Genomic DNA, 25,748 nt, shown 5'->3' on the forward strand with positions numbered 1-25,748 from the left:
TCATCTATCCCTCTATCTCTATATCTGTCTCTCTATCCATCCATCTATATATCATCTATCCCTCTATCTATCCCTCTATCCATCCCTCTATCCATCCCTCTATCCATCCCTCTATCCATCCCTTTATCTCTATATCTGTCTCTCCATCCATCCATCCATCCATCCATCATGTATCCCTCTATCCATCCCTCTATCCATCCCTCTATCTCTATATCTGTCTCTCTCTCTATCCATCCATCCATCTATATATCATGTATCCCTCTATCCATCCCTCTATCTCTATATCTGTCTCTCTATCCATCCATCCATCCATCCATATATCATGTATCCCTCTATCCATCCCTCTATCCATCCCTCTATCTCTATATCTGTCTCTCTATCCATCCATCCATCCATCCATATATCATGTATCCCTCTATCCATCCCTCTATCCATCCCTCTATCTCTCTCTATATCTGTCTCTCTATCCATCCATCCATCCATCTATATATCATGTATCCCTCTATCCATCCCTCTATCCATCCCTCTATCTCTATATCTGTCTCTCTATCCATCCATTCATCCATCCATATATCATGTATCCCTCTATCCATCCCTCTATCCATCCCTCTATCTCTATATCTGTCTCTCTATCCATCCATCCATCCATCTATATATCATGTATCCCTCTATCCATCCCTCTATCTATCCATCCACCCAGCCAGCCATCCATCCAGCCATCTATCCATCTCATCCTCTATCTATCTCATCCTCTATCCATCTCATCCCCTATCCATCTCATCCCCTATCCATCTCATCCCCTATCCATCTCATCCCCTATCCATCTCATCCCCTATCCATCTCATCCCCTATCCATCTCATCCCCTATCCATCTCATCCCCTATCCATCTCATCCTCTATCTATCTCATCCTCTATCTATCTCATCCTCTATCTCATCCTCTATCTATCTCATCCTCTATCTCATCCTCTATCTATCTCTCATCCTCTATCCCTCTATCTATCCCTCTATCTATCCCTCTATCTATCCCTCTATATCTATCCCTCTATATCTATCCCTCTATCTATCTATCCCTCTATCTATCTATCCCTCTATCTATCTATCCCTCTAGCTATCTATCCCTCTATCTATCTATCTATCCCTCTATCTATCTATCCCTCTATCTATCTATCCCTCTGTCTATCTATCCCTCTGTCTATCTATCCCTCTGTCTATCTATCCCTCTGTCTATCTATCCCTCTGTCTATTTCTCATCCTCTATCCCTCTACCTATCTATCCCTCTATCTATCCCTCTATCTATCTATCCCTCTATCTATCTATCCCTCTGTCTATCTATCCCTCTGTCTATCTATCCCTCTATCTATCTATCCCTCTATCTATCTATCCCTCTATCTATCCCTCTATCTATCTATCCCTCTATCTATCTATTAATCCCTCTATATCTATCCCTCTATCTATCTATCCATCTATCTATCTATCCATCTATCTATCTATCCCTCTATCTATCTATCCCTCTATCTATCTATCCCTCTATCTATCCCTCTATCTATCCTTCTATCTATATATCCCTCTATCTATCCCTCTATCTATCCCTCTGTCTATTTCTCATCCTCTATCCCTCTACCTATCTATCCCTCTATCTATCCCTCTATCTATCTATCCCTCTATCTATCTATCCCTCTATCTATCCCTCTATCTATCCCTCTATCTATCCCTCTATCTATCCCTCTATCTATCCCTCTATCTATTTCTCATCCTCTATCCCTCTATCTATCCCTCTATCTATCCCTCTATCTATCCCTCTATCTATCCCTCTGTCTATCTATCCCTCTATCTCTCTATCCCTCTATTTCTCATCCTCTATCCCTCTATCTATCCCTCTATCTCTCTATCACTCTGTCTCTCTATCCCTCTATCTATCCCTCTATCTATCCCTCTGTCTCTCTATCCCTCTGTCTCTCTATCCCTCTATCTCTCTATCCCTCTATCTCTCTATCCCTCTGTCTCTCTATCCCTCTGTCTCTCTATCCCTCTATCTATCTATCCCTCTGTCTATCTATCCCTCTGTCTATCTCTCATCCTCTATCTATCCCTCTATCTATCTATCTATCTATCTATCTCTCTATCTATCCCTCTATATCTATCCCTCTATATCTATCCCTCTATATCTATCCCTCTATATCTATCCCTCTATATCTATCCCTCTGTCTATCTATCCCTCTGTCTATCTATCCCTCTGTATCTATCCCTCTGTCTATCTATCCCTCTGTCTATCTATCCCTCTGTCTCTCTATCCCTCTGTCTCTCTATCCCTCTATCTATCTCTCATCCTCTATCTATCACTCTATCTATCTATCTATCCCTCTATCTATCTATCCCTCTGTCTATCTATCCCTCTGTCTATCTATCCGTCTGTCTATCTATCCGTCTGTCTATCTATCCCTCTGTCTATCTATCCCTCTGTCTATCTATCCGTCTGTCTATCTATCCGTCTGTCTATCTATCCGTCTGTCTATCTATCCGTCTGTCTATCTATCCGTCTGTCTATCTATCCGTCTGTCTATCTATCCGTCTGTCTATCTATCCCTCTGTCTATCTATCCCTCTGTCTATCTATCCCTCTGTCTATCTATCCCTCTGTCTATCTATCCCTCTGTCTATCTATCCCTCTGTCTATCTATCCATCTGTCTATCTATCCCTCTATCTATCCCTTTATCTATCTATCTATCCATCTATCTATCTCATCCTCTATCTATCTATCTAATCCTCTATCTATCCCATCCTCTATCTATCTAATCCATCCATCCAGAGTTATCAATGGACACACTTTCAGGCCTCTTGTGTAAAGGCCCCTTTACACACTGAGACTTTCAGCGATCCCACCAGCGATCCCAACCTGGCCGGGATCGCTACAAAGGCTCTGGTGAGTCTCTGGTGAGCTGTCAAACAGGCAAACCTGGCCAACAACGCAACAGCGATCCGGACCTGCAGAACGACCTAGCTAGTCAAACACTGGAAACGAGTGATGTGTCACAATATCTGTCAATCACTATTCCCTGTCAGTCGGTCTCTCCCTCTCGGTCTCTATTCTCTCTCTGTCGGTCCGTCACTATCTCTGTCCCTCTCTCACAGTCTGTCGGTCATTTTCCCCTCCTCTCTCATACTCACCGATCCCCGATCCCCGGCGCGGCGCTGCACGGCATTCACACTGCTGCGGCGGCTTTTACTATTTTGAAAAAGCCGGCCGCTCATTAAACAATTTCGTATTCCCTACTTTCCCCGCCCACAGGCGCCTATGATTGGTTGCAGTGAGACACGCCCCCACGCTGAGTGACAGGTGTCTCAGGTGTGTTACTGCACCCAAGCACAGCAGCCGGTGGGCGTGTCTATACTGTGTAGTGAAATAAATAATTAAATAATTAAAAAAAACGGCGTGCGGTCCCCCCCAATTTTAATACCAGCCAGATAAAGCCATACGGCTGAAGGCTGGCATTCTCAGGATGGGGAGCTCCACGTTATGGGGAGCCCCCCAGCCTAACAATATCAGTCAGCAGCTACGCGCTACTCACCTCAGTTGCTGCGTGGAGCTGACCGGAGCGGCGGTGAGTAGCGCGATCAGCTGACCTGTCACTGAGGTTACCCGCGGCCACCGCTGCATCCACCGCTGGATCCAGTGACAGCGGGTAACCTCAGTGACAGCTCAGCCGATCGCGCGACTGTCTTCATTAGCTGCATGGAGGTGACAGGAGCGGCGGTGTCTTCTGCTGCTCCTGTCACCTCCATGCAGCACAGCTGGAAGCGACGCTGGAGGTCCGTGGATTACGCTGGACAAGGAGGGCTTTTTGGGGCTGATTAAATTGGTGATGAGGGAATGTGTTTGTGTTTTAAATTTCTAATAAATGATTTTTTCAGATGTGTGTGTTTATTTACTGTAATTTACAGATTAATCATGGAAGGTTTCTCGGGGAGACGCCTGCCATGATTAATCTAGGACTTATTGTCAGCTATGGGCTGCCAATAACTCCTTATTACCCCGATTTGCCAACGCACCAGGGCAAATCGGGAAGAGCCGGGTACAGTCCCAGAACTGACGCATATAATGTATGCGGCAATTCTGGGCGGCTGCTGCCTGATATTGTTAGGCTGGGGGGCTCCCCATAACGTGGAGCTCCCCATCCTGAAAATACCAGCCTTCAGCCGTATGGCTTTATCTGGCTGGTATTAAAATTGGGGGGGACCGCACGCCGTTTTTTTAAATTATTTATTTATTTCACTGCACAGTATAGACCCGCCCACCGGCTGCTGTGATTGGGTGCACTGAGACACCTGTCACTCAGCGTGGGGGCGTGTCTCACTGCAACCAATCATAGGCGCCTGTGGGCGGGGAAAGTAGGGAATACGAGATTGTTTAATGGGCGGCCGGCTTTTTCAAAATAGTAAAAGCTGCCGCAGCAGTGTGAATGCCGTGCAGTGCCGCGCCGGAGATCGGGGATCGGTGAGTATGAGAGAGGAGGGGAAAATGACCGACAGACTGTGAGAGAGGGACAGAGATAGTGACGGACCGACAGAGAGAGAATAGAGACAGAGAGGGAGAGACCGACTGACAGAGAATAGTGATTGACAGATATTGTGACACATCACTCGTTTCCAGTGTTTTAAGTCCCCTTTACAAACTGAGACTTTGCTGCACAGCGGGAAACAAAGGACCAAAGAATAGTCCTGAACGATTTGTAGCGATCAGCAACTTCACAGCAGGGGCCAGGTCGCTGATGTGTTTCACACACTGCAATGTCGCTGGGGAGGTCGCTATTACGTCACAAAACCGGTGACGTTACAGCGATGTCGTTTGCGATGTTGCAGTGTGTAAAGCCACCTTAAGACTGTCTCTGCCTGTGCCCCTATGACATGTTGCTGTGCCATAAAGATACGAGGCTCTATAGCAGCTAATCTGATCCTGTCTTCCATTATGTTATTACTGGATGATTGCCATCTTACCTGTTATACCAGTTGAACAGCAGCCAGTTCAGTCCTTCCAGTTGGTATTCTCTGAGCTGATTACCAGTTTTGTATTCTCGTGACATATGGATTTTTTTCCAATTGTTTGGAGGTGGTCGATCCTAGGAAAGCAAACATCAAAAGCAAATGCTATAAGAAGCCTATTAAAGGGATATTTCAGTCTAAGAAATATACCCCCTATACAGGAGCATTAAGAAAAAAAGTTTTTAAATGTTAGAGCAATGTTTATACATATATACCCAGCAAACAAGCAGATTATTACAGTTTTAAGGCCACTAAAAGGAGTAGAAGTAAAAAAGAAATGTTTTCATTCGATCACCAGTCATCACCAGCACAGGGAACTCGGGCTCTTATTCTTCTGTGGCCACAAGACTGTGGTCAGGAGGAATAGAGTGGAGCAGCCCTTCATAGTCTATGGCGCTGTACGGTATGTTCAGCAATGCCATAAACCTGACTGCAGCAGCGAAGATCAGGGAGGTTCCCTCTGAGCGGACGGATAGCACCGATCCAGTGGAGACGTGATACCATGCTCACACCATAGCACTTTAGGTGCAGAGTCTCCATGTGACACACAATCAGCATCTCCATGGGGCACAATCAATAGATTAATAAAGGCTGTAATGAAGTGCTCAAAGACACAGTCACATGTTGTGGCCATGGTCTTTATAAGAAGCATAAGAAGCCAAGCCAGACACTCAAGTACTTTTTTTTTCGTTTTTTAAAGAGAACCTGTCACCAGATTTGGCCACTAATATGTGACCACCACCAGTAAGCCCTTATATACAGCATTCTAGAATATTTACTATATATACACACCCAAGGCGATCTGCATATCATAAAAGAGCTTTTATTACACTCACCTGCGTGGCGATCCAGTCTGATGGGCATCACTGGTCTTGGTCCAGCACGTTCTATCATCTTGTGATTGCTGTCCTCCTTTCCTGCTCCGTGCAGATGACGCGTCCTATATCATCCCCACAGTGTCCTCCAATGTGCTCCAGCGCATGCACACTTCTTTCTGCCCTGATGAGGGCAGATCAAAGTATTGTAGTGCGCATGTGGTCTTTCACCTTGCCCTGCACCTGCGCATTACAGTAGTCTGCTCTGCTCGCAGCAGAGCAGAGAGAAGTGTGCATGCGCAGTTGGGCCATGGAGGACTCCGTGGGGATTACGTAAGACGCGACATCCACACAGAGCACGGAAGGAGGACGGTGATTGCAAGAAGAGAGGAGGGACCGAGACCAGTGACGGACATCAGACTGGAATGCCCCACAGGTGAGTATAATAAAAGCTTTTTTTTTACGTTATACAGAGCGGCCTGGGCTCTTATATACAGTATTCTAGAATGCTGTATATAGGGGCTCACTGGTGACCGCAGGTTGTAAGAGAAAAACCTGGCGACAGGTTCCCTTTAAATCTAGGCAACACTGAAACACATGCAACTTGAATATGATCTTTGAACATAGGTGAAAAATGTCAAAAATTATTTTATAGATGACTACTAGAAAACGTACCATTCTCCTAGTATCAGGTCTGAGCGCCTGCAGATGTTCAAACTCCTCTACTTTTGCCAGATCTACATCTTCCTTCAGTTCCCACGTACTGTCTTCATATGGCAGCGAGCACCACTTTACTAAATAATAAATGACAGGCTGAAAAGGCCAAAAACACAGCATTAAACCAAGGGTTCATCCTCCTCATGTATAATGCCGATGGTCAATTCCACATGTGGATTTACCTCCCCGGTGTCATTATCTTCACAGAAGGAGACTTCTAACACTCGATCCACTTCCACATAATCTGGATTGAACATTTCTTCTTCCATCTATAAATCAATAGGAAAGAGATTGGATTACAATGTGGAGCCTTATTTGTACCAAGTAATTAGTGGCGTATACGTTGTGCCAGGATTTAAAGGAATATTACGGTTTCAGCAAAATAGAGTTCTAAAAGTTTCCCATGAATTTCAGTCATTTCCCAGATATACTTGTTCTTCTAATTAATCAATACTGGTTTTGTATGATAAAAGTAACTGGATCATATTTTTTTTCTCTAAATTTACACCACCGTTTGGTTGGTTTACTTTTTTTTTTATTTCATATTCCAAAAATGTGCGCTTTAATTTGCACTTCATAAATACGCTGCTTTTTCAAGTCTTATTATATGATTTATTTTATTTATTAATACTGCAGTGGTAGGGTCTAGATTCTCCCCAGTGTAAAGCTGGGTTCACACTAAGCGACAGCGACAACGACGTCGCTGTTACGTCACCATTTTCGGTGACGTAACAGCGACCTTGTAAGTCGCTGTTATGATCGCTGCTTAGCTGTCAAACACAGCAGAAGCAGCGATCATAACGTCACTGTGCTACATGTGCAGAGAGCAGGGAGCCGCGCTTAGCGCTGGCTCCTTGCTCTCCTAGGTACAGTACACATCGGGTTAATTAACCCGATATGTGCTGCAGCTACATGTCACAGTGCAGAGAGCAGGGAGCCGCGCGCACTGCTTAGCGCTGGCTCCTTGCTCTCCTTGCTACAGTACACATCGGGTTAATTACCCGATGCGTACTGCAGCCACATGTGCACAGAGCAGGAGCCGGCACTGGCAGCAAGGGCTGAGGCTGGTAACGAAGGTAAATATCGGGTAACCAGGGAAAGGTCTACCCTTGGTTACCCGATGTTTACGCTGGTTACAGCTTACCGCAGCTGCCAGTGCCGGCTCCTGCTCGCTTCATTTCGTCGCTCTCTCGCTGTCACACACAGCGATGTGTGTGTCACAGCGGGAGAGTGACGACCAAAAAATGAAGCTGGACATTCAGCAACGACCGGCGACCTCACAGCAGGGGCCAGTTCGTTGCTGGACGTCGCTGCAACGTCACAGAAAATGGTGACGTAGCAGCGACGTCGTTGTCGTCGCTGTGTGTGACACCAGCTTAAGGCAAGTCATTTGCGAATTCGGAATAAAATACAAAGCATACCTATCACTGTCTTTGCTGGTTTACTTTAAGATTAGTTGATTTGCACCAAAATGTTGTTGCTCATTGGCACATCTTATACTATACCCAGCTAAATCATATGCCCACATGTAAAGCCAGAATTCTGGTGCTTTGTGAATAGTAGTCTGCCCCCTTCAGTGCTGCTGGTAACCAATATGCCCAAATCCTTCTCAACCGTGAACTCCTAATACACCATGTTCCAAATTATTATGCATATTGGATTTAAGTGTCCTAGCGATTAATAATGGCACTCATTGATGGTTTTGTGTCTCAGGGTTCTTTGGATCACTGAAATCAATCTCAGATACCTGTGATAATTAGTTTGTCAGGTGAGTCCAATAAAAGGAAAACTGGATTTCCACAATATTAGGCTACTTCCACATATCCGGCTGTAGCGGTGCGGCACAATCCGGCGCTCTGCTGAAAAAACGAAACTGAGTTTTTTTGCCGCCGGTTTCGTTTTTTCCAGCATTGACGCCGCATTGTGCCGCATGGGTTTGCGTTCCGTCCGTTTTTTGCCGCATGCGGCAGACTTAGCCGATGCGGCGGCCAGATCGTTCCATCTGGCCGCCGCATCGGCTAAATCTGCCGCATGCGGCAAAAAACAGACGGAACGCAAACCCATGCGGCACAATGCGGCGCCAATGCAAGTCAATGCTGGAAAAAACGAAACCGGCGGCAAAAAAAAAAACAGTTTCGTTTTTTCAGCAGAGCGCCGGATTGTGCCCGCACTGCTACAGCCGGATATGTGGAAGTAGCCTTCCCTGACACGGTTTTTTGCTCCGCAAAAAAAACGCATCGCGCCGCATCCGGCCGCTGCGGTGCATTTTTCAATGCTTGCCTATCAACGCCGGATGCGGCAAAAACCGCATCCAGCCGCCGCATGCGCTTTCTTCCACTGCTCATGCTCAGTAGCGTGCCGCAACCGGAAAAAAATCGGACGGGCCGCATGTAAAAACTTATGCAAAGGATGCGGTGCTTTCGCCGCATCCGTTGCATAGGTTTCACAGCCGGATTGAGCCGCAGTGCTCAAACCGGATGTGTGAAAGCAGCCTTAAACAGCCACAGTTTTCAAGTAACATGGGAAAGAAAAATGATCTCTCTGCTGCCGAAAAGCATCAAATAGTGCAATGCCTTGGACAAGGGATGAAAACATTAGATATTTCACGAAAACGTAAGCGCGATCATCGTTCTGTGAAGAGATTTGTGGCTGATTCAGAGAACATACGTGTTCGTGCTGATAAAGGCAGAATGAGGAAGGTTTCTGCCAGGCAAGTTCATCGGATTAAGAGAGCAGCTGCTAAAAAGCCATTACAAACCAGCAAACAGATATTTGAAGCTGCTGGTGCCTCTGGAGCCCCTCAAACCTCAAGGTCTAGGATCCTTCAAAAGCTTGCTGTGGTGCATAAACCTACTATTTGGCCACCGCTAACCAGTGCTCACAAGCAGAAACGGTTGCAGTGGGCCCAAACATACCTGAAGACTAATTTTCAAACAGTCTTGTTTACTCATGAGTGTCGAGCAATCCTGGATGGTCCAGATGGATGGAGTAGTGGATGATTGATGGATGGCCACAGTGTCCCAACAAGGCTGTGACATCAGCAAGGAGGTGGAGGAGTTATGTTTTGGGCCGAAATCATGGGGAGACATCTGGTAGGGCCCTTTAGGGCTCCTGAAGGTGTGAAAATGACCTCTGCAAAGTATATAGAGTTTCTGACTGATAACTTTCTTCCATGGTACAAAAAGCAGCAAGGTGCCTTCAGGAGCAAAATCATCTTTATGAATGACAATGCACCATCTCATGCTGCAAAGAATAACTCTGTGTCATTGGCTGCTATGGGCATAAAGAGATAAACTCATGGTGTGGCCACCATCTTCTTCGGACCTCAACCCTATAGAGAACCTTTGGAGTATCATCAAGCAAAAGATCTATGAGGGTGGGAGGCAGTTCACATCAACACAGCAGCTCTGGGAGGCTATTCTGACATCATGCGAAGAAATTCAAGCAGAAACTCTCCAAAAACTCACAAGTTCAATGGATGCAAGAATTTTGAAGGTGATATCAAAGAAGGGCTCCTATGGTAACATGTAACTTGGCCTGTTAGGATGTTTTGGATTTAAATATCTTTTTATTTCAGTGAATGTGACCTCCTAATGCTGCAAATTCCACAAATTAGCATTTTCAGTTCTTTAAGGCTACTTTCACATTTGCGTTGAACGGTATCCGTTGCATTGTCTTGTGTGACGGATGCAACGGATGTGTTGCATTTAGTGGCACAACGGATTCAACGGATCGTACAAAACAACGGAATCTTTATTTTTATTTTTTTTTTTCTTCTTTCATTTTACCTGCGGCAGACTATTGTGAACGATCAGCTGATCGCTCACAGCAGCCAGTCGCCGGGTGATCAGCTGGTCGCTCACAGCAGCCGGTCGCCGGGTGATCAGCTGATCGCTCACAGCAGCCGGTCGCCGGGTGATCAGCTGATCGCTCACAGCAGCCGGTCACTGGCTGATCAGCTGATCGTTCGGCTGCAGAGAATCTGTGAGGGGAGTGGAGTGCGGGGTTTGTGAAGCCGAGCGGGACCATGGCACTGAGGACGTCAGTGCAGCGAGGAATGCAAGGCTGGGGACAGGTGAGTGTGTGTGTGTGTGTGTATGTATGTATATGTGTGTGTGTGTGTATGTGTGTGTGCGCGTGCGTTGCGTGCGTACATGTGGAGTGAAGTGCGGGAGGGGGCGGAGCCAAGCGGGAAAGTGTCGAGCTCCCTGCACTCGTAGCCAGGGTAAATATCGGGTAACTCGGGAAAGCGCATTGTTTAGTAACCCGATGTTTACCCTAGTTACGTGTGCAGGGAGCCAGAGACAGCATGCGCAGCAAAATCCCACAGATTGCGCTGCTCAAAAAACGTTACATGCAGCGTTCCCTCCGCCCGACGCAGCGTCAAAATAACGACACTCCGTCGTGCAGCGGATGCAACGCAAGACCATCCGTTGCTATCCGTAGCTAATAGAAGTCTATGAGGAATATAACGGCTTCCTGCAACGGTTACCGTAACTCCTCAAGGCTGCGGATAGCAACGGAAGCTGTCTAACGCAAGTGAGAAAGTAGCCTAAAACATATAAAATGTTTAGAAACTCTACTGTGCCTAATAATTTGGTACAGTGCATTTTGATGTTTTTTTTTTAATTTTGAAGATTTTACTGTTATCATTGGGAGGTTTCTTCAATAAAATTCGATGTATACTGCGTAATGCCGTAATCTTTATCAAAGTACCATATCTCTGCTCACTATTTTATTGTCTAATCAGCGCCAATAGTGTCAATGCCTGGAGCTCTTCACAAAGAGATACCTCCTGCTTTGTACTGATTAGGAGCAAACAACCCAAAACATGTCTGTAATTCTCTAAAAGATGATGTTCACCCTTTCATGAACCTTTTCACATGACTAAGCATAAGAAGCCAAGCCAGACACTCTATCTGCCGACACATGTTTCAGGTGTTTGCCTTTTCATCAACACAAACCAGGAGATGTGATTTGGCTAGTTCAGAGGCCTCGGCCTGGAGGTTTTGGCACTAAGGCTGTGTCTGCACTTTGCGTCGTCGTAGTTGCAGTTCTAAACGCATCCTCTGGCAGAAATTGCTTTTGCCAAAGTTGCTTTTGACAACAAAATCGCGGTAAATACGCATGGGTTTTTGCCGCGTTTTAGAGCTTTTTACCTGCGTTTCCATTGCTTAAAGTCAGATGTGTTTTGATTACAAAGACACTACTAAATAAAGTTTTGACATACAAACACTATGTAAAACGGGGAAAAAAAAGGAAATCAATATAACGAAAATAGTTATATTTAATATAATTATAGTGGTTTTATACTATTTATCGCTAACATTCAAAGAAATTATTATTTTTCATTAATTTAATTGTCAGACTATGTGTGTGTGTAAAGGGACATATCATTCCATTATTTTGATGTCAGAAACGCATGCTTTCTACAGCCAAAAAGCATGTAAGACGCTGGAATTTTGATGTTGCTTGCTTTTTACAACTTCTCATTGACTTCAATGTTAGCAAAACGCAGCCCAAATGGCAAAAACAATTGACATGCTGCTTCTTGAACGCTGAGTTTTTGCCCAAAATTATGCAAATTGAACGCAGCATTTTGAACTGCAAAGTGCGCACAAGAAATCCACTTTTCCCATAGACTTTGCTGGAAAATCAAAACGCATGCATTTTGGCGTTTTGGCATTTTGCATTTTAAAACGCTGCAGTTCAAAACGCTGCAGAAAAGCAGGTGAAACGCAGGTAAAAACGCAAAGTGTGGACACAGCCTAAGCAGGAGCAAACACTCCTAAACATGCATCTGTAAAGGGAATGTCTGTTTTAAATTCTTATCTTAAGTGTAAAGACTTGTTAAAGGGGCAATACGGCTTCTAGGACTATTAGATCCAATCTGAGGCAGCAGAGTTCAAGTCTTCTTCCTTTCTAAAGAGGCAATTTGCATAGGTGGTGTTACAGTGCCTTGCGAAAGTATTCGGCCCCTTTGAATTTTTCAACCTTTCCCCATATTTCAGGCTTCAAACATAAAGATAAAAAAGAGAATTTTGTTACTTACCGTAAATTCTTTTTCTTATAGTTCCGTATTGGGAAACCCAGACCATGGGTGTTTAGCTTCTGCCTCCGGAGGACACACAAAGTACTACACTTAAAAGTGTACCTCCTCCCTCTGAGCTCATACACCCCCTGGTAGCCAGTCCTAGCCAGTTTAGTGCAAAAGCTGAAGGAGAATAGCCACCCACAAGTAGAACCGAGTAAGAACCGGAACAACCGGAGACTCTGTCCACGACAACAGCCGGTGATAACACACGGAACAAGAAAATTGCCAACAGGCAACAGGGAGGGAGCTGGGTCTCCCAATACGGAACTATAAGAAAAAGAATTTACGGTAAGTAACAAAATTCTCTTTTTCTTTAACGTTCCTTTGGGAGACCCAGACCATGGGACGTTCCAAAGCTGTCCCTGGGTGGGAATAAACAGAAAAAACTAAGAAGTAGGCGGAGCCTAACTTCACAAGTGGGCGACAGCCGCCTGAAGGATGCGTCTGCCCAAGCTCGCATCTGCCGAAGCATGAGCATGCACTTGGTAGTGCTTCGAAAAGGTATGCAGGCTAGTCCAAGTGGCAGCCTGACAGACTTGTTGAGCCGTAGCCTGGTGCCTAAAAGCCCAAGAGGCACCGACAGCTCTGGTCGAGTGTGCTTTGATCCCCGGCGGGGGAGGCACCTGAGTACTCTGGTAGGCGTCCGAATTGGTCGATCTAATCCAACGGGCCAAGGTCGGCTTAGAAGCAGAGAGACCCTTGCGCCGCCCTGTGGTTAGCACAAAAAGAGAGGTGCACCGCCTAAGCGCAGCAGTGCGAGTCACATAGATCCGGAGAGCACGCACCAGATCTAGAGTATGCAGCGCTTTCTCAAAGCGATGAACAGGGGCCGGACAGAAGGAAGGCAAGGAAATATCCTGGTTAAGGTGGAAGGGAGAGACCACCTTAGGAAGAAAGTCCGGAGTCGGACGGAGAACTACCTTGTCTTGGTGAAAAACCAAAAAAGGTGACTCCGAGGAGAGCGCAGCCAAATCAGAGACTCTCCTGAGAGAAGTTATGGCAACTAGAAAGGCCACCTTTTGAGAAAGACGATACAAAGAAACCTCCCTAAGGGGCTCGAAAGGGGGTTTCTGCAATACCGTGAGGACCAAGTTAAGGTCCCAGGGATCCAAGGGCCGCCGATAAGGCGGAATGATGTGAGACGCACCTTGCATGAAGGTGCGGACCTGAGCCAGCCGGGCGAGACGCCGCTGGAACAGCACTGATAGAGCTGAGACTTGTCCCTTGAGAGAGTTGAGGGACAGTCCTAGCTGCAGACCGGACTGTAAAAAAGACAGAAGGGTCGGCAACGAGAATGGCCAAGGAGAATGGCCGGAAGAGCGACACCAGGACAGGAAAATTTTCCAAGTCCTGTGATAGATCTTGACGGAGGAAGACTTACGGGCCCGAGTCATAGTGGAGATGACTTCAGGAGGAATACCAGAAGCCGTCAAAATCCAGGACTCAAGAGCCACGCCGTCAATTTAAGTGCCGCAGAATTCGGGCGGAAAAACGGACCTTGCGAGAGCAGGTCTGGACGGTCCGGAAAATGTGCAATGAGGATGACTCGACGGCCCTCCATTCTGATCTTGCGCAGGACTCTGGGCAAGAGAGCTAGAGGGGGAAACACGTAGGACAGACGAAACTGGGACCAGTCTTGAACCAGAGCGTCCGCGGCGAAGGCCTGAGGATCGTGGGAGCGAGCCACGTAAACCGGAACCTTGTTGTTGTGACGGGATGCCATTAGGTCCACGTCCGGAGTGCCCCACTTGCGGCAGATTGACTGAAACACTGCCGGGTGCAGGGACCACTCGCCACCGTCCACGGATTGACGACTGAGATAATCTGCCTCCCAGTTTTCTACGCCAGGGATGTGGACTGCGGATATGGTGGACTTGGAGTCCTCCGCCCATTGAAGAATGCGTTGGACCTCCAACATTGCCAGGCGGCTGCGTGTCCCGCCTTGGTGATTGATGTAGGCAACCGCTATCGCGTTGTCTGACTGGACTCCAATGTGCCTGCCCGCCAACAGGTGGTAAAAGGCTAGGAGAGCTAGAAGCACAGCTCTGGTTTCCAGCACATTGATTGAAAGGGCTGACTCGGACGGAGTCCAAGTGCCCTGTGCTCTGTGGTGGAGATGTACCGCTCCCCAGCCGGATAGGCTGGCATCCGTGGTGAGAATCACCCAGGACGGAGTCAGGAAGGAGCGCCCTTGGGACAGGGAGAGAGGTCGAAGCCACCACTGAAGAGAGCTCCTGGTCCGTGGCGACAGAGCCACTAACCTCTGTAAGGAGGAAGGCCGCTTGTCCCAACAGCGGAGAATGTCCAGCTGCAGAGGACGCAGATGGAACTGGGCAAAGGGAACCGCCTCCATGGAGGCCACCATTTGACCCAGCACCTGCATCGGGCGCCTGAGGGAATAACGGCGGGGCCTCAGGAGAGAGCGCACCGCTAGCCGGAGAGACTGCTGTTTGATTAAGGGCAACTTCACAAGTGCCGGCAAAGTCGCGAACTGCATCCCTAGGTACATGAGACTCTGGGTCGGAGTCAGAGTGGATTTGGGAAGATTGACAATCCACCCGAATTGGGCTAGGGTGGCGAGAGTGAGCGAAACACTCCGCTGACAGTCTGCGCTGGGTGTACCCTTGACCAGAAGGTCGTCCAGATAAGGAAGCACTGCCAACCCCTGGAGGTGCAGGACCGCAATCACTGCCGCCATGACCTTGGTGAATACCCGAGGGGCCGTGGCTAAACCGAAGGGGAGAGCCACGAATTGGAAATGATCCTCTCCTATCGCAAAATGTAACCAACGCTGATGTGACACTGCGATTGGCACATGTAGATAGGCATCTCTGATGTCGATGGACGCCAGGAACTCCCCTTGGGTCATAGAGGCAATGACTGATCGCAGAGACTCCATGCGAAAATGCCGCACCCGGACATGCTTGTTGAGAAGCTTGAGATCCAGGATGGGCCGGAAGGTACCGTCCTTTTTTGGAACTAGGAAGAGATTTGAGTAGAAACCTCTGAACCAATCCTGAGCGGGAACTGGGACAATCACTCCATTTGCCTGCAAGGACGCCACGGCCTGTGAGAAGGCGGCGGCCTTGGAGCAGGGGGGAGTTGAGAGAAAAAATCTGTTTGGAGGGCTGGAAGAGAATTCTATCCTGTAACCGTGAGATATGATGTCTCTCACCCACTGATCGGAGACTTGCTTTAACCAAGCGTCGCCAAAGTGGTAGAGCCTGCCACCGACTAAGGACGTGGGTGGAGCAGGCCGAGAGTCATGAGGAAGCTGCCTTAGTGGCAGAACCTCCTGCGGTCTTCTGCGGACGCGCTTTTGGGCGCCAGTTGGATTTCTGATCCTTGGCTGAGTTAGCGGACGAGGCGGAAGGCTTAGAGGATGACCAGTTGGAGGAACGAAAGGAACGAAACCTCGATTGATTCCTACCCTGGGCGGGTTTCCTGGTCTTGGTTTGTGGCATGGAAGTACTCTTCCCGCCAGTAGCTTCTTTAATGATTTCATCCAGCTGTTCACCAAACAGCCGTGAACCAGCAAAAGGGAGCCCAGCAAGAAACTTCTTGGAAGAAGCATCTGCCTTCCACTCTCGAAGCCACAAAATCCTGCGGATAACAAGAGAATTAGCTGAAGCCACCGCAGTGCGGTGAGCAGACTCTAGCATGGCAGACATGGCATAAGATGAAAAAGCTGAAGCCTGAGCAGTTAAGGTAACCATCTCAGGCATAGATTCCTTGGTGAGGGAATGCATCTCCTCTAGAGAAGCAGAGATGGCTTTGAGAGCCCACACTGCTACAAAAGTCGGGGAAAACGCGGCCCCCGCAGCTTCATACACAGATTTGGCCAGAAGGTCAATCTGACGGTCAGGGGAATCCTTAAGTGAGGTGCCGTCAGCTACCGACACAACGGTCCGGGCTGATAGCCTAGACACCGGAGGGTCTACCTTTGGGGAGTGAGACCACTCCTTGACCACCTCAGGTGGAAATGGAAACCGGTCATCAGAACCACACTTTAGAAAGCGTTTGTCAGGGCAGGCCCTGGGTTTGGTCACAGCGGTTTGAAAACTGGAGTGGTTAAAGAACACACTCTTCACTCTCTTAGGCGAGGTAAACTGATGTTTTTCTGCCAAAGAGAGTTGCTCCTCTGATACTGGCGGATTGAGATCCAGCACAGAATTAATAGAAGCAATCAAATCACTAAGATCTGAGTCACCCTCAGAGAAATCGATGGGATACATAGCCTCCGAGCCCCCAGTGAGGGCATCCTCCTCATCTTGAGAGTCAGCTCTTGAGACAGAGCCGTGGGATGGGGAGGGGGAGGAAACCCTGCGCCTTCTCTTAGAAGGACGGGGTCTGGGATCAGATGATGAATCCTCCGTGAGCTCCGATGGACGGAGGTCAGAGGATAGGAGTCCTCTGTCAAGAGTATTAGAGGCACCCTGTGAGGGAGGCTGATGCATATTCATCAAAGTCCTGGACAAAAGTCCCATGGACTCAGCAAATGACTGGGATATGGACCTAGAAAAGGACTCTACCCAGGCCGGGGGTTCAGTCACAGGTGCAGCAGCAGCCTGAGAGAAGTTAGAGCAAACATCACAATGTGGATAGGTGCTCGGCTCAGGCAGCAGGAGCTTACATGCAGTGCATGTAGAATAAAGCTTTGGAGCCTTGCTCCTTGTGTGAGACATGCTGCTGGAGTGAGGGCTTTGCAGAGAATGAACCCAAGGGAGAATATACAGAGGTCCACAACCGGAGACCGGCTGTGGCTTACCAGACCGCTGAGCGCGGTGTTGTGTGCCCTCCAGATCCCGAAGCCCGGTCCCCCAGTCGCAGCACCTCAGCAGAGATGCAGAATGCAGGATGTCCCAGAGCAGAGTGAACTCTGCCTGAGAAGAGGGCGTTCCTATAAAAGAGCGGGAACTGGAGGGCTAAAGAGACCTGCAGGGAAGGAGGGACGCCCCAGCAGTGGGGAGTGTTCCTCTCCTGTGTAGAACGGCCGCCGGGAGGAGCCGAACCTGTCCCTCTGCATGAGTGACATGCGAGGGCAGGAAAATGAAACTAGGCCTCCGGCGAAGCCAGGGCCTAAATTTAAGCGGCGAGGCCGACAAGCAGGCACCATCGGCGCAGTTCTCAGGCAAAAGCTAGAGAACCCGCCGGAAAAGTTAAAACAATCACATACAGCATACTCTCCCCTTACAATAAAGAACCGGGACCCCCAAGATAAATGTCTCAGGTACTTAGCTGCTAAGACGCAGGGCCATGTCCCTGGGGATGAGTGCTCCGGTCCAACAGGATCCTCAAGGGGCTGTGGATGGAGACCGGACTCCTGCCAGGCATGGAGACCGTGCTGGCTCCCACTTCAAGCCAGAGCCCAGAAGGGATGGTGAAGGAGCGCGGCATGTAAGGCTTCAGCCTTGTAAATCAACCTTAACAACACCGCCGACACAGTGGGGTGAGAAGGGACATGCCGGGAGTCCAGACATGGACCCGCTTTTCTTCAAACTCTTTCCAAAAGTCAAACAAATTAGATGAGAATGCATGTGTGGATGTATGCCTCCTGACACAAAGCAATAAACTGGCTAGGACTGGCTACCAGGGGGTGTAAGAGCTCAGAGGGAGGAGCTACACTTTTAAGTGTAGTACTTTTGTGTGTCCTCCGGAGGCAGAAGCTAAACACCCATGGTCTGGGTCTCCCAAAGGAACGTTAAAGAAAATGTTAATGTTCTGGTGAAGAATCAACAACAAGTGGGACACAATTGTGAAGGTTTTAAACTTTTATAATAAATAAATAACTGAAAATTCTGGCGTGCAATATTATTCATCCCCTTTAAGTTAATACTTTGTAGCCCCACCTTTTGCTGCAATTACAGCTGCAGTCTCTTGGGGTATGTGTCTATCAGTTTTGCACATCGAGAGACTGAAATTCTCGCCCATTCTTCCTTTGTAAACAGCTGGAGCTGAGTGAGGTTGGATGGAGAGCGTTTGTGAACAGCAGTTTTCAGCTCTTTCCACAGATTCTCGATTGGATTCAGGTCTGGACTGTGACTTGGCCATTTTAACACCTGGATACGTTTATTTGTGAACCATTCCATTGTAGATTTTGCTTTATGTTTGGGGTCATTGTCTTGTTGGAAGACAAATCTCCGTCCCAGTCTCAGGTCTTTTGCAGACTCCAACAGGTTTTCTTCAAGAATGGTCCTGTATTTGGCTCCATGCATCTTCGCATCAATTTTAACCATTTTCCCTGTCCCTGTGTCCCTGCTGAAGAAAACCAGGCCCAAACCATGATGCTGCCACCACCATATTTGACAGTGGGGATGGTGTGTTCAGGGTGATGAGCTGTGTTGCCGTTACATATCGTTTGGCATTGTGCTTTTTGATTTTGGTTTCATTTGACCAGAGCAGCTTCTTCCACATGTTTGGTGTCTCCCAGGTGGCTTGTGGCAAACTTTAAACAACACTTTTTATGGATATCTTTGAGAAATTGCTTTCTCCTTCCACTCTTCCATAAAGGCCAGATTTGTGCAGTGTACGACTGATTGTTGTCCTATGGACAGACTCTCCCACCTCAGCTGTAGATCTCTGCAGTTCTAACGGAGTGATCATGGGCCTCTTGGCTGCATCTCTGATCAGTCTTCTCCTTGTTTGAGATGAAAGTTTGGATGGACGGCCGGGTCTTGGTAGATTTGCAGTGGTATGATACTCCTTCCATTTCAATATGATTGCTTGCACAGTGCTTCCTGGGATATTTAAAGTTGTGAAAATCTTTTTGTAACCAAATCCGGCTTTAAACTTCTCCACAACAGTATCACGGACCTGCCTGTTGTGTTCCTTGGTCTTCATGATGCTCTCTGTGCTTTAAACAGAACACTGAGATATCACAGAGCAGGTGCATTTATACGGAGACTTCATTACACACAGGGGGATTATATTTATCATCATCAGTCATTTAGGACAACATTGGATCATTCAGAGATCCTCAATGAACTTCTGGAGTGAGTTTGCTGCACTGAAAGTAAAGGGGATGAATAATATTGCACGCCCCACTTTACAGTTATTTATTTTTTTTAAAATAAGTTTAAAATAAGCAATAAATTTCGTTCCACTTCACAATTGTGTCCACTTGTTGTTGATTCTTCACCAGAACATTAACATTTTTATCTTTATGTTTGAAGCCTGAAATGTGGGAAAAGGTTGAAAAATTCAAGGGGGGCGAATACTTTCACAAGGCACTGTATGACACATACTAGTAATATGGGGAATGTGAACATATTAATATATTTCCAAGAGGAATAGTAGAGGAAGATTCCATACGTGTAATTTGCTGTGGAATAAAAGTATTTTATAATACAGGCATTTGGGAATTGTGGTCAGATCCTGTAAGGTATCAGCCGTTCACCTGGAGGATCCTATCATTACTTACATCAGCAAAGAAGTGTGCCCTCTGCGCCTGTCTGATCTTGAAACGCTTGATCTTCTGCTGAATTCTCTTGTCCTTCAGTAGCTGCTGCTCGGTGGCCCATTCACAGTGCAGGTAAGAGCTGAAAGTGGGGTAACAAGCATGGGTTATCAGTGTGACAGTGTAGGACATAAGCCACACCATTAGGGACGATGTGATACAATGCATTAATAAGTGTGAGCCTACTGTCCGAGGCTGAGGGATGAAAATAAATGCAATTACTAACATGTGCTAAGAAAAGTTCTGTTATCAGCTCTTTTTTGTCACACATCCAAGCAGCATTGTGGCATTCTACAGCAAACATAACAGCACACTAAAGGCCCCGTCACACTAAGCAACATCGCTAGCAACATCGCTGCTAACTAACAACTTTTGTGACGTTGCTAGCGATGTTGCTGTGTGTGACATCCAGCAACAACCTGGCCCCTGCTGTGAGGTCATTGGTTGTTGCTGAATGTCCTGGGCCATTTTTTAGTTGTTGCTGTCCCGCTGTGAAGCACAGATCGCTGTGTGTGACAGCGAGACAGCAACAACTAAATGTGCAGGCAGCAGGAGCCGGCTTCTGCGGAGGCTGGTAACCAATGTAAACATCGGGTAACCAAGAAGCCCTGTCCTTGGTTACTCGATATTTACCTTTGTTATCAGCCTCCGCCGCTCTCACTGTCAGTGCCGGCTCCTGCTCTGTGCACATTTAGCTGCAGCACACATCGGGTAATTAACCCGATGTGTGCTGTAACTAGGAGAGCAGGGAGCCAGCGCTCAGTGTCGCTGCTCCCTGCACGTGTAGCTCCGTGCGCTGGTAACCAAGGTAAATATCGGGTTGGTTACCCGATATTTACCTTAGTTACCAAGCGCAGCATCTTCCACGCGGCGCTGGGGGCTGGTCACGGGTTGCTGGTGAGCTCACCAGCAACTCGTGTAGCGAAGCTCCAGCGATCCCTGCCAGGTCAGGTTGCTGGTGGGATCGCTGGAGCGTCGCAGTGTGACATCCCACCAGCAACCTCCTAGCAACTTACCAGCGATCCCTATCGTTGTTGGGATCGCTGGTAAGTTGCTTAGTGTGACTGGACCTTAATGGTCTTCATCCAGAAGAAGAGGACTATCTTATCTAGTCACCCCCAAAATGCAAATGCAGCTACTTAAACATCCATCTGTATTGGGGACCTACCTCTTGGTAAAAGCATACCAGTAATATTCATGTAAGGCTATGTGCGCACGCTGCGGATTTTACAGCAGATTTGCTGCAGAAAATGTGTCTAACATTGCTGCAGTCATTCCCCTGCAAAACCTATGGGTATAAAAAAATGCTGTGTGCACAGTGCGTTTTTTTATACCTGCGGATTTTCCGCTGCGGAATTAATGTGCATGTCACTTCTTTTCTGCAGGTGCCTGCGGGCTTTGCCATAGATAATGGTAAAATACCGCAGGGACCAACCCGCGGAAAAACCGCGGCAAAAAATGTGTCAAATCACTGCAAAAACACAGCAAATCGCAGCAGAAACGCAGGTGTGTTTTTTGCAGCGGTGCAGTAATCTGCCAGAGGGTGCGGATTTTTCTTAAGAAAAGTCCATTTTCTAGTGCACACATAGCCTAATGGGGGCTTTGCACTCTGCAACATTGCTAGCGTTCGCAACCGCCCCCGTCGTTTGTGCGTCATGGGCAAATCGCTGCCCGTGGAGGACAATATCGCCGGTGCGCATCACACATACTTACCTTCCTAACAATATCGCTGTGGCCGGCGAACAACCTCTTTTCTAAGGGGGCGGTTCATGCAGCGTCACAGCGACGTCACATGGCGGGCGTCCAATAGAAGCGGAGGGGCGGAGAGCAGCTGCATGAAAGTCACGCCCACCTCGTTGCCGGAGGACGCAGGTACGGTGTTGTTCGTCGTTCCCAGGGTGTGACACGTAGCGATGTGTGCTGCCTCAGGAATGACGAACAACCTGCGTCCAGCACCAGCAACGATATTTGGGAAATGGATGACATATCAACAAACAATGATTTGGTGAGTATTTTGCATTGTTAGCGGTCACTCGTATGTGTCCCACGCAACAACATCGCTAACGAGGCTGGATTTGCTTCACAAATTCCGTGACCCCCAACGACATCTCGTTAGCGATTTCGTTGCGTGTAAAGCGGCCTTTAGTGTTGTAATGGCAGACAAATTCCCTTTTAACTGCTATTGAGGGAGCTTTGGAGTACCCTTGGCATTGCCAATGTTGGTGTACAGTTGCACCCTCCAGCACGGTCTATGAGATTGATTGACATCCCTGGCTTTCTCCCACTCCTTCAATCACTGTTCCTGTGTGTGCGCACTGACACTGGAGACGTCCGCCAGTGCACTCAGGGCATCAGGGTGGGGACACGCTCAGTGTGGGTGCATATATGCTCTGATCTCTCACTCCTGGCAGTCTGGCTTCAGAGAGGATCCGGATATCAGAGCGAGACGATATCCATGCCGCGTGTGCGTCTATCCTGACACTATGAGCATGCCACTGGGCTCCTCCACTAAAATACATCTATTTTTTTAGGATATCTGCTGCATATCCTAAAGGGTACTTTACACGCTGAGATATCGGTACCGGTATCACTAGCAAGCGTACCCGCCCCCATCGGTTGTGCGACACGGGCAAATGGCTGCCCGTGGCGCACAACATCGCTAACACCAGTCACATGGACTTACCTTCCCTGCGCCGTCGTTCTGGCCGGCGATCCGCCTCCTTTCTAAGGCAGCCGTCCAATAGCAGCGGAGGGGCGGAGATGAGCGGCCGGAACATGCCACCAACCTCCTTCCTTCCTCATTGCCGGTGGACGCAGGTAAGGAGATGTTTGTTGTTCCTGGGGTGTCACACATAGCAATGTGTGATGCCGCAAGAACGACGAACAACATCGTACCTGCAGCAGCAACGATATTAAGGAAATGAACGACGTGTCAACGAGCAACGATTTTTCACGTTTTTGCGCTCGTTGATTGGCGCTCATTGGTGTCACACGCTGCAATGTCGCTAACATCGACGGATGTGCGTCACTAACGACGTGACCCCGACGATATATCGTTGGCGATGTCGCAGCGTGGAAAGCACCCTTAAGTTTCCAGCACTAGGACATCGAACATCGCAACTCCACTTGTTACGCACTTTGATGGGCACTAATAAAGTGGCACGGTGCATAGGAGTGATATATATCAGTGCTAGTGTAGTAAACCACTATATAGTCACAGCCATTGGCTCCCATGTTAAAAAAAATGTATATACTGTATAATAGTGCACAGTATATATTTACAGCAGGGTATGACACAGGGGATGTGCCTTAGGCACCATATACATAACACAGGCTATGAGATGTGCCCAAAGTGCTATTCTTGAACCCCAGAAAGGACATAAAATAAAGAATAGATGTTTGCATTGCATTTTAACTTACTAGTTTTTGTATTTTACGTAAAATTCTTCCACCTCAACCAACATCCCGGATGTAGTCTGAAACAAAAAATAATGCATATGTCTCATGTTCTTGCAAGGAAATCAGACAATGAGCCAGAAGACTTTACTGCTCCTTACCTCTTTTTTCACAATTCTGGAGGATAAGATTTTGTCTACAATAGCAGCATCTTCTTCACTAGGGTTTTCCTACAGAAAAAAAAAGAAGTCATGATTGAGCCACATTTTGTTAATTTTTAGTACAGTGGTATTATTGTTTACTAGGTAGTAGTAATATGTAGTCATGGTGTGTGGGTATACATCCTTTGTATATGGCATTATTGGAATACAGCTCTTGGTATATTGGACAGTGATCAGTAACAGCATGATGTAATATTCAGTCACTATCTGGTGGCAATTTATGGTCACCGTTTGATAACATTATTCTGCTTTTGTATAGTGGTATTATTCAGTCACCACTGGGAAAGAGGCAATCGGTGGTCACTATGAGCTGGTAGCTGCGTAGTTATGAGCTGGTAGCTGCGTAGTGTTAGGCTATGTTCACATTTCTGTTTTGCTTCCATCAGGTCCGTCATTGGGACGCAAGGACGGATCCGTCGTTTTTGAGATGTCAACTGACGCAATGGATGTGTCATTTCACGGATTCCGTTCACAGGAATCCAGTGAAAAAACTGATCCGTCGCGTCCGTTACATCCATGCATCAATTTTTTGACGGATCCATCGTGATCCGTTTGTATTTGGGACAGCCCAGTGGGAGTGCCAGACATGCTGGGCATGCTCAGTAGAGCATGACGGAATCCAGCGCTGGATTCCGTCGTGTGATGGATTACGGTGGAATCCAGCACCATAGACATCCATTATAGCTTGTGACGGTTGGCGATGGACACCTGCAATGTCCTTTTTTTGCCGCTCCAAAAAAGTTACATGCAGCGTTGCTCCCGCCTGATGGTCAGTCACTAAACGACTGATCCGTCACACGGTGGATGCAACACAAGGCCATCCGTCGCTAATAGAAGTCTATGGGGAAAAAATGGAGTCCTGCTAAATATTTTGCAGGTTACCGTAATTCCTCAAGGCGACGGATTGCGACGGAAGGAAAACAACGGAAGTGTGCACATAGCCTTAATATTGGTAATATTGGTCGTGTATGGTGGTTTTTATTCAGTAACAGTATAGTGCTCATTTTTATTACTTCACCATTTTATGTTTGTATTACTTTGAAGATTATTTTTCTGTGTGAGTTATAGATTATATTTTTCATTTTATGAGGACAGGACATCAGTTATAGATTCAGGGGTTATGCATCAGATTACAATCTGGTGGTGGAGGGTCCAGCTCCAAATTTTGCTTTGAGGGCTATGGGATATTAATGTCACTGGTATTACCTGAAAGTGAATATAATAGGCCTTTAATAAGAATCACTATCTGCCCTAACATTTCAGCTGCAGCAAGTAATAAAAGTCCTAAAGTATTATGTACAGTAAAAGGGTTAGGAAAGCAAATACCTCAAGGCTCTTTCATCATGACTTACATTTACAGGTTTAATGTCTATTGAAAATATGTTCTCTTCTAATTTCCTTTTAACGGCCGAGACCCGCCAATGCAAATCTAAAGGGTGCTTTACACGCTGCGACATCGCTAACGATATATCGTCGGGGTCACGTTGTTAGTGACGCACATCCGGCGTCGTTAGCGACATCGCAACGTGTGACACCAAGGAGCGACGATCAACGATCGCAAAAACGTCAGAAATCGTTGATCGTTGACACGTCGCTTCTTTTCAGAATGTAATGGTGGGGCATGCCGCAGGTTGTTCCTCATTTCTGCGGCATCACACATCGCTGTGTGTGACACCGCAGGAACGATGAACATCTCCTTACCTGCGTCCTCCGGCAATGAGGAAGGAAGTAGGTGGGTGGCATGTTCCGGCTGCTCATCTCCGCCCCTCCTCTGCTATTGGACGGCTGCAGTGTGATGTCGCTGTGACGCCGCACGAACTGCCCCCCTTAGAAAGGAGGCGGATCGCCGGCCAGAGTGACGTCACAGGGAAGGTAAGTCCGTGTGACGGGTGTAAGCGATGTTATGCGCCACTGGCAGCGATTTGCCCATGACGCACAACCGACGGGGGCGGGTACGCTCGCTAGAGATATCGGTAACGATATTGCAGCGTGTAAAGTGGGCTTAAGGG

The 25,748-nt window shown here is 47.4% G+C and overlaps 1 protein-coding gene across 4 annotated transcripts in view; it reads right to left on the reverse strand.

The window, feature by feature from the left end:
• The window catches only part of CHD9 (chromodomain helicase DNA binding protein 9), a 365,799-nt gene that overhangs the window by 162,020 nt on the left and 178,031 nt on the right, over nucleotides 1-25,748 (reverse strand). For all 4 annotated transcript variants that reach the window (XM_075325725.1, XM_075325724.1, XM_075325727.1 and 1 more), the window contains 6 exons: nucleotides 23,680-23,748; nucleotides 23,543-23,598; nucleotides 20,087-20,204; nucleotides 6,755-6,841; nucleotides 6,531-6,668; nucleotides 4,996-5,117 (listed from right to left, as the gene is read on the reverse strand). In XM_075325725.1, coding sequence (XP_075181840.1) covers nucleotides 4,996-5,117; nucleotides 6,531-6,668; nucleotides 6,755-6,841; nucleotides 20,087-20,204; nucleotides 23,543-23,598; nucleotides 23,680-23,748 — 590 coding nt within the window. The remainder of the gene's footprint in view (nucleotides 1-4,995; nucleotides 5,118-6,530; nucleotides 6,669-6,754; nucleotides 6,842-20,086; nucleotides 20,205-23,542; nucleotides 23,599-23,679; nucleotides 23,749-25,748) is intronic.

This window comes from Anomaloglossus baeobatrachus, chromosome 10 (genome assembly GCF_048569485.1).
Source record: "Anomaloglossus baeobatrachus isolate aAnoBae1 chromosome 10, aAnoBae1.hap1, whole genome shotgun sequence".
NCBI classification, from domain to species: domain Eukaryota; kingdom Metazoa; phylum Chordata; class Amphibia; order Anura; family Aromobatidae; genus Anomaloglossus; species Anomaloglossus baeobatrachus.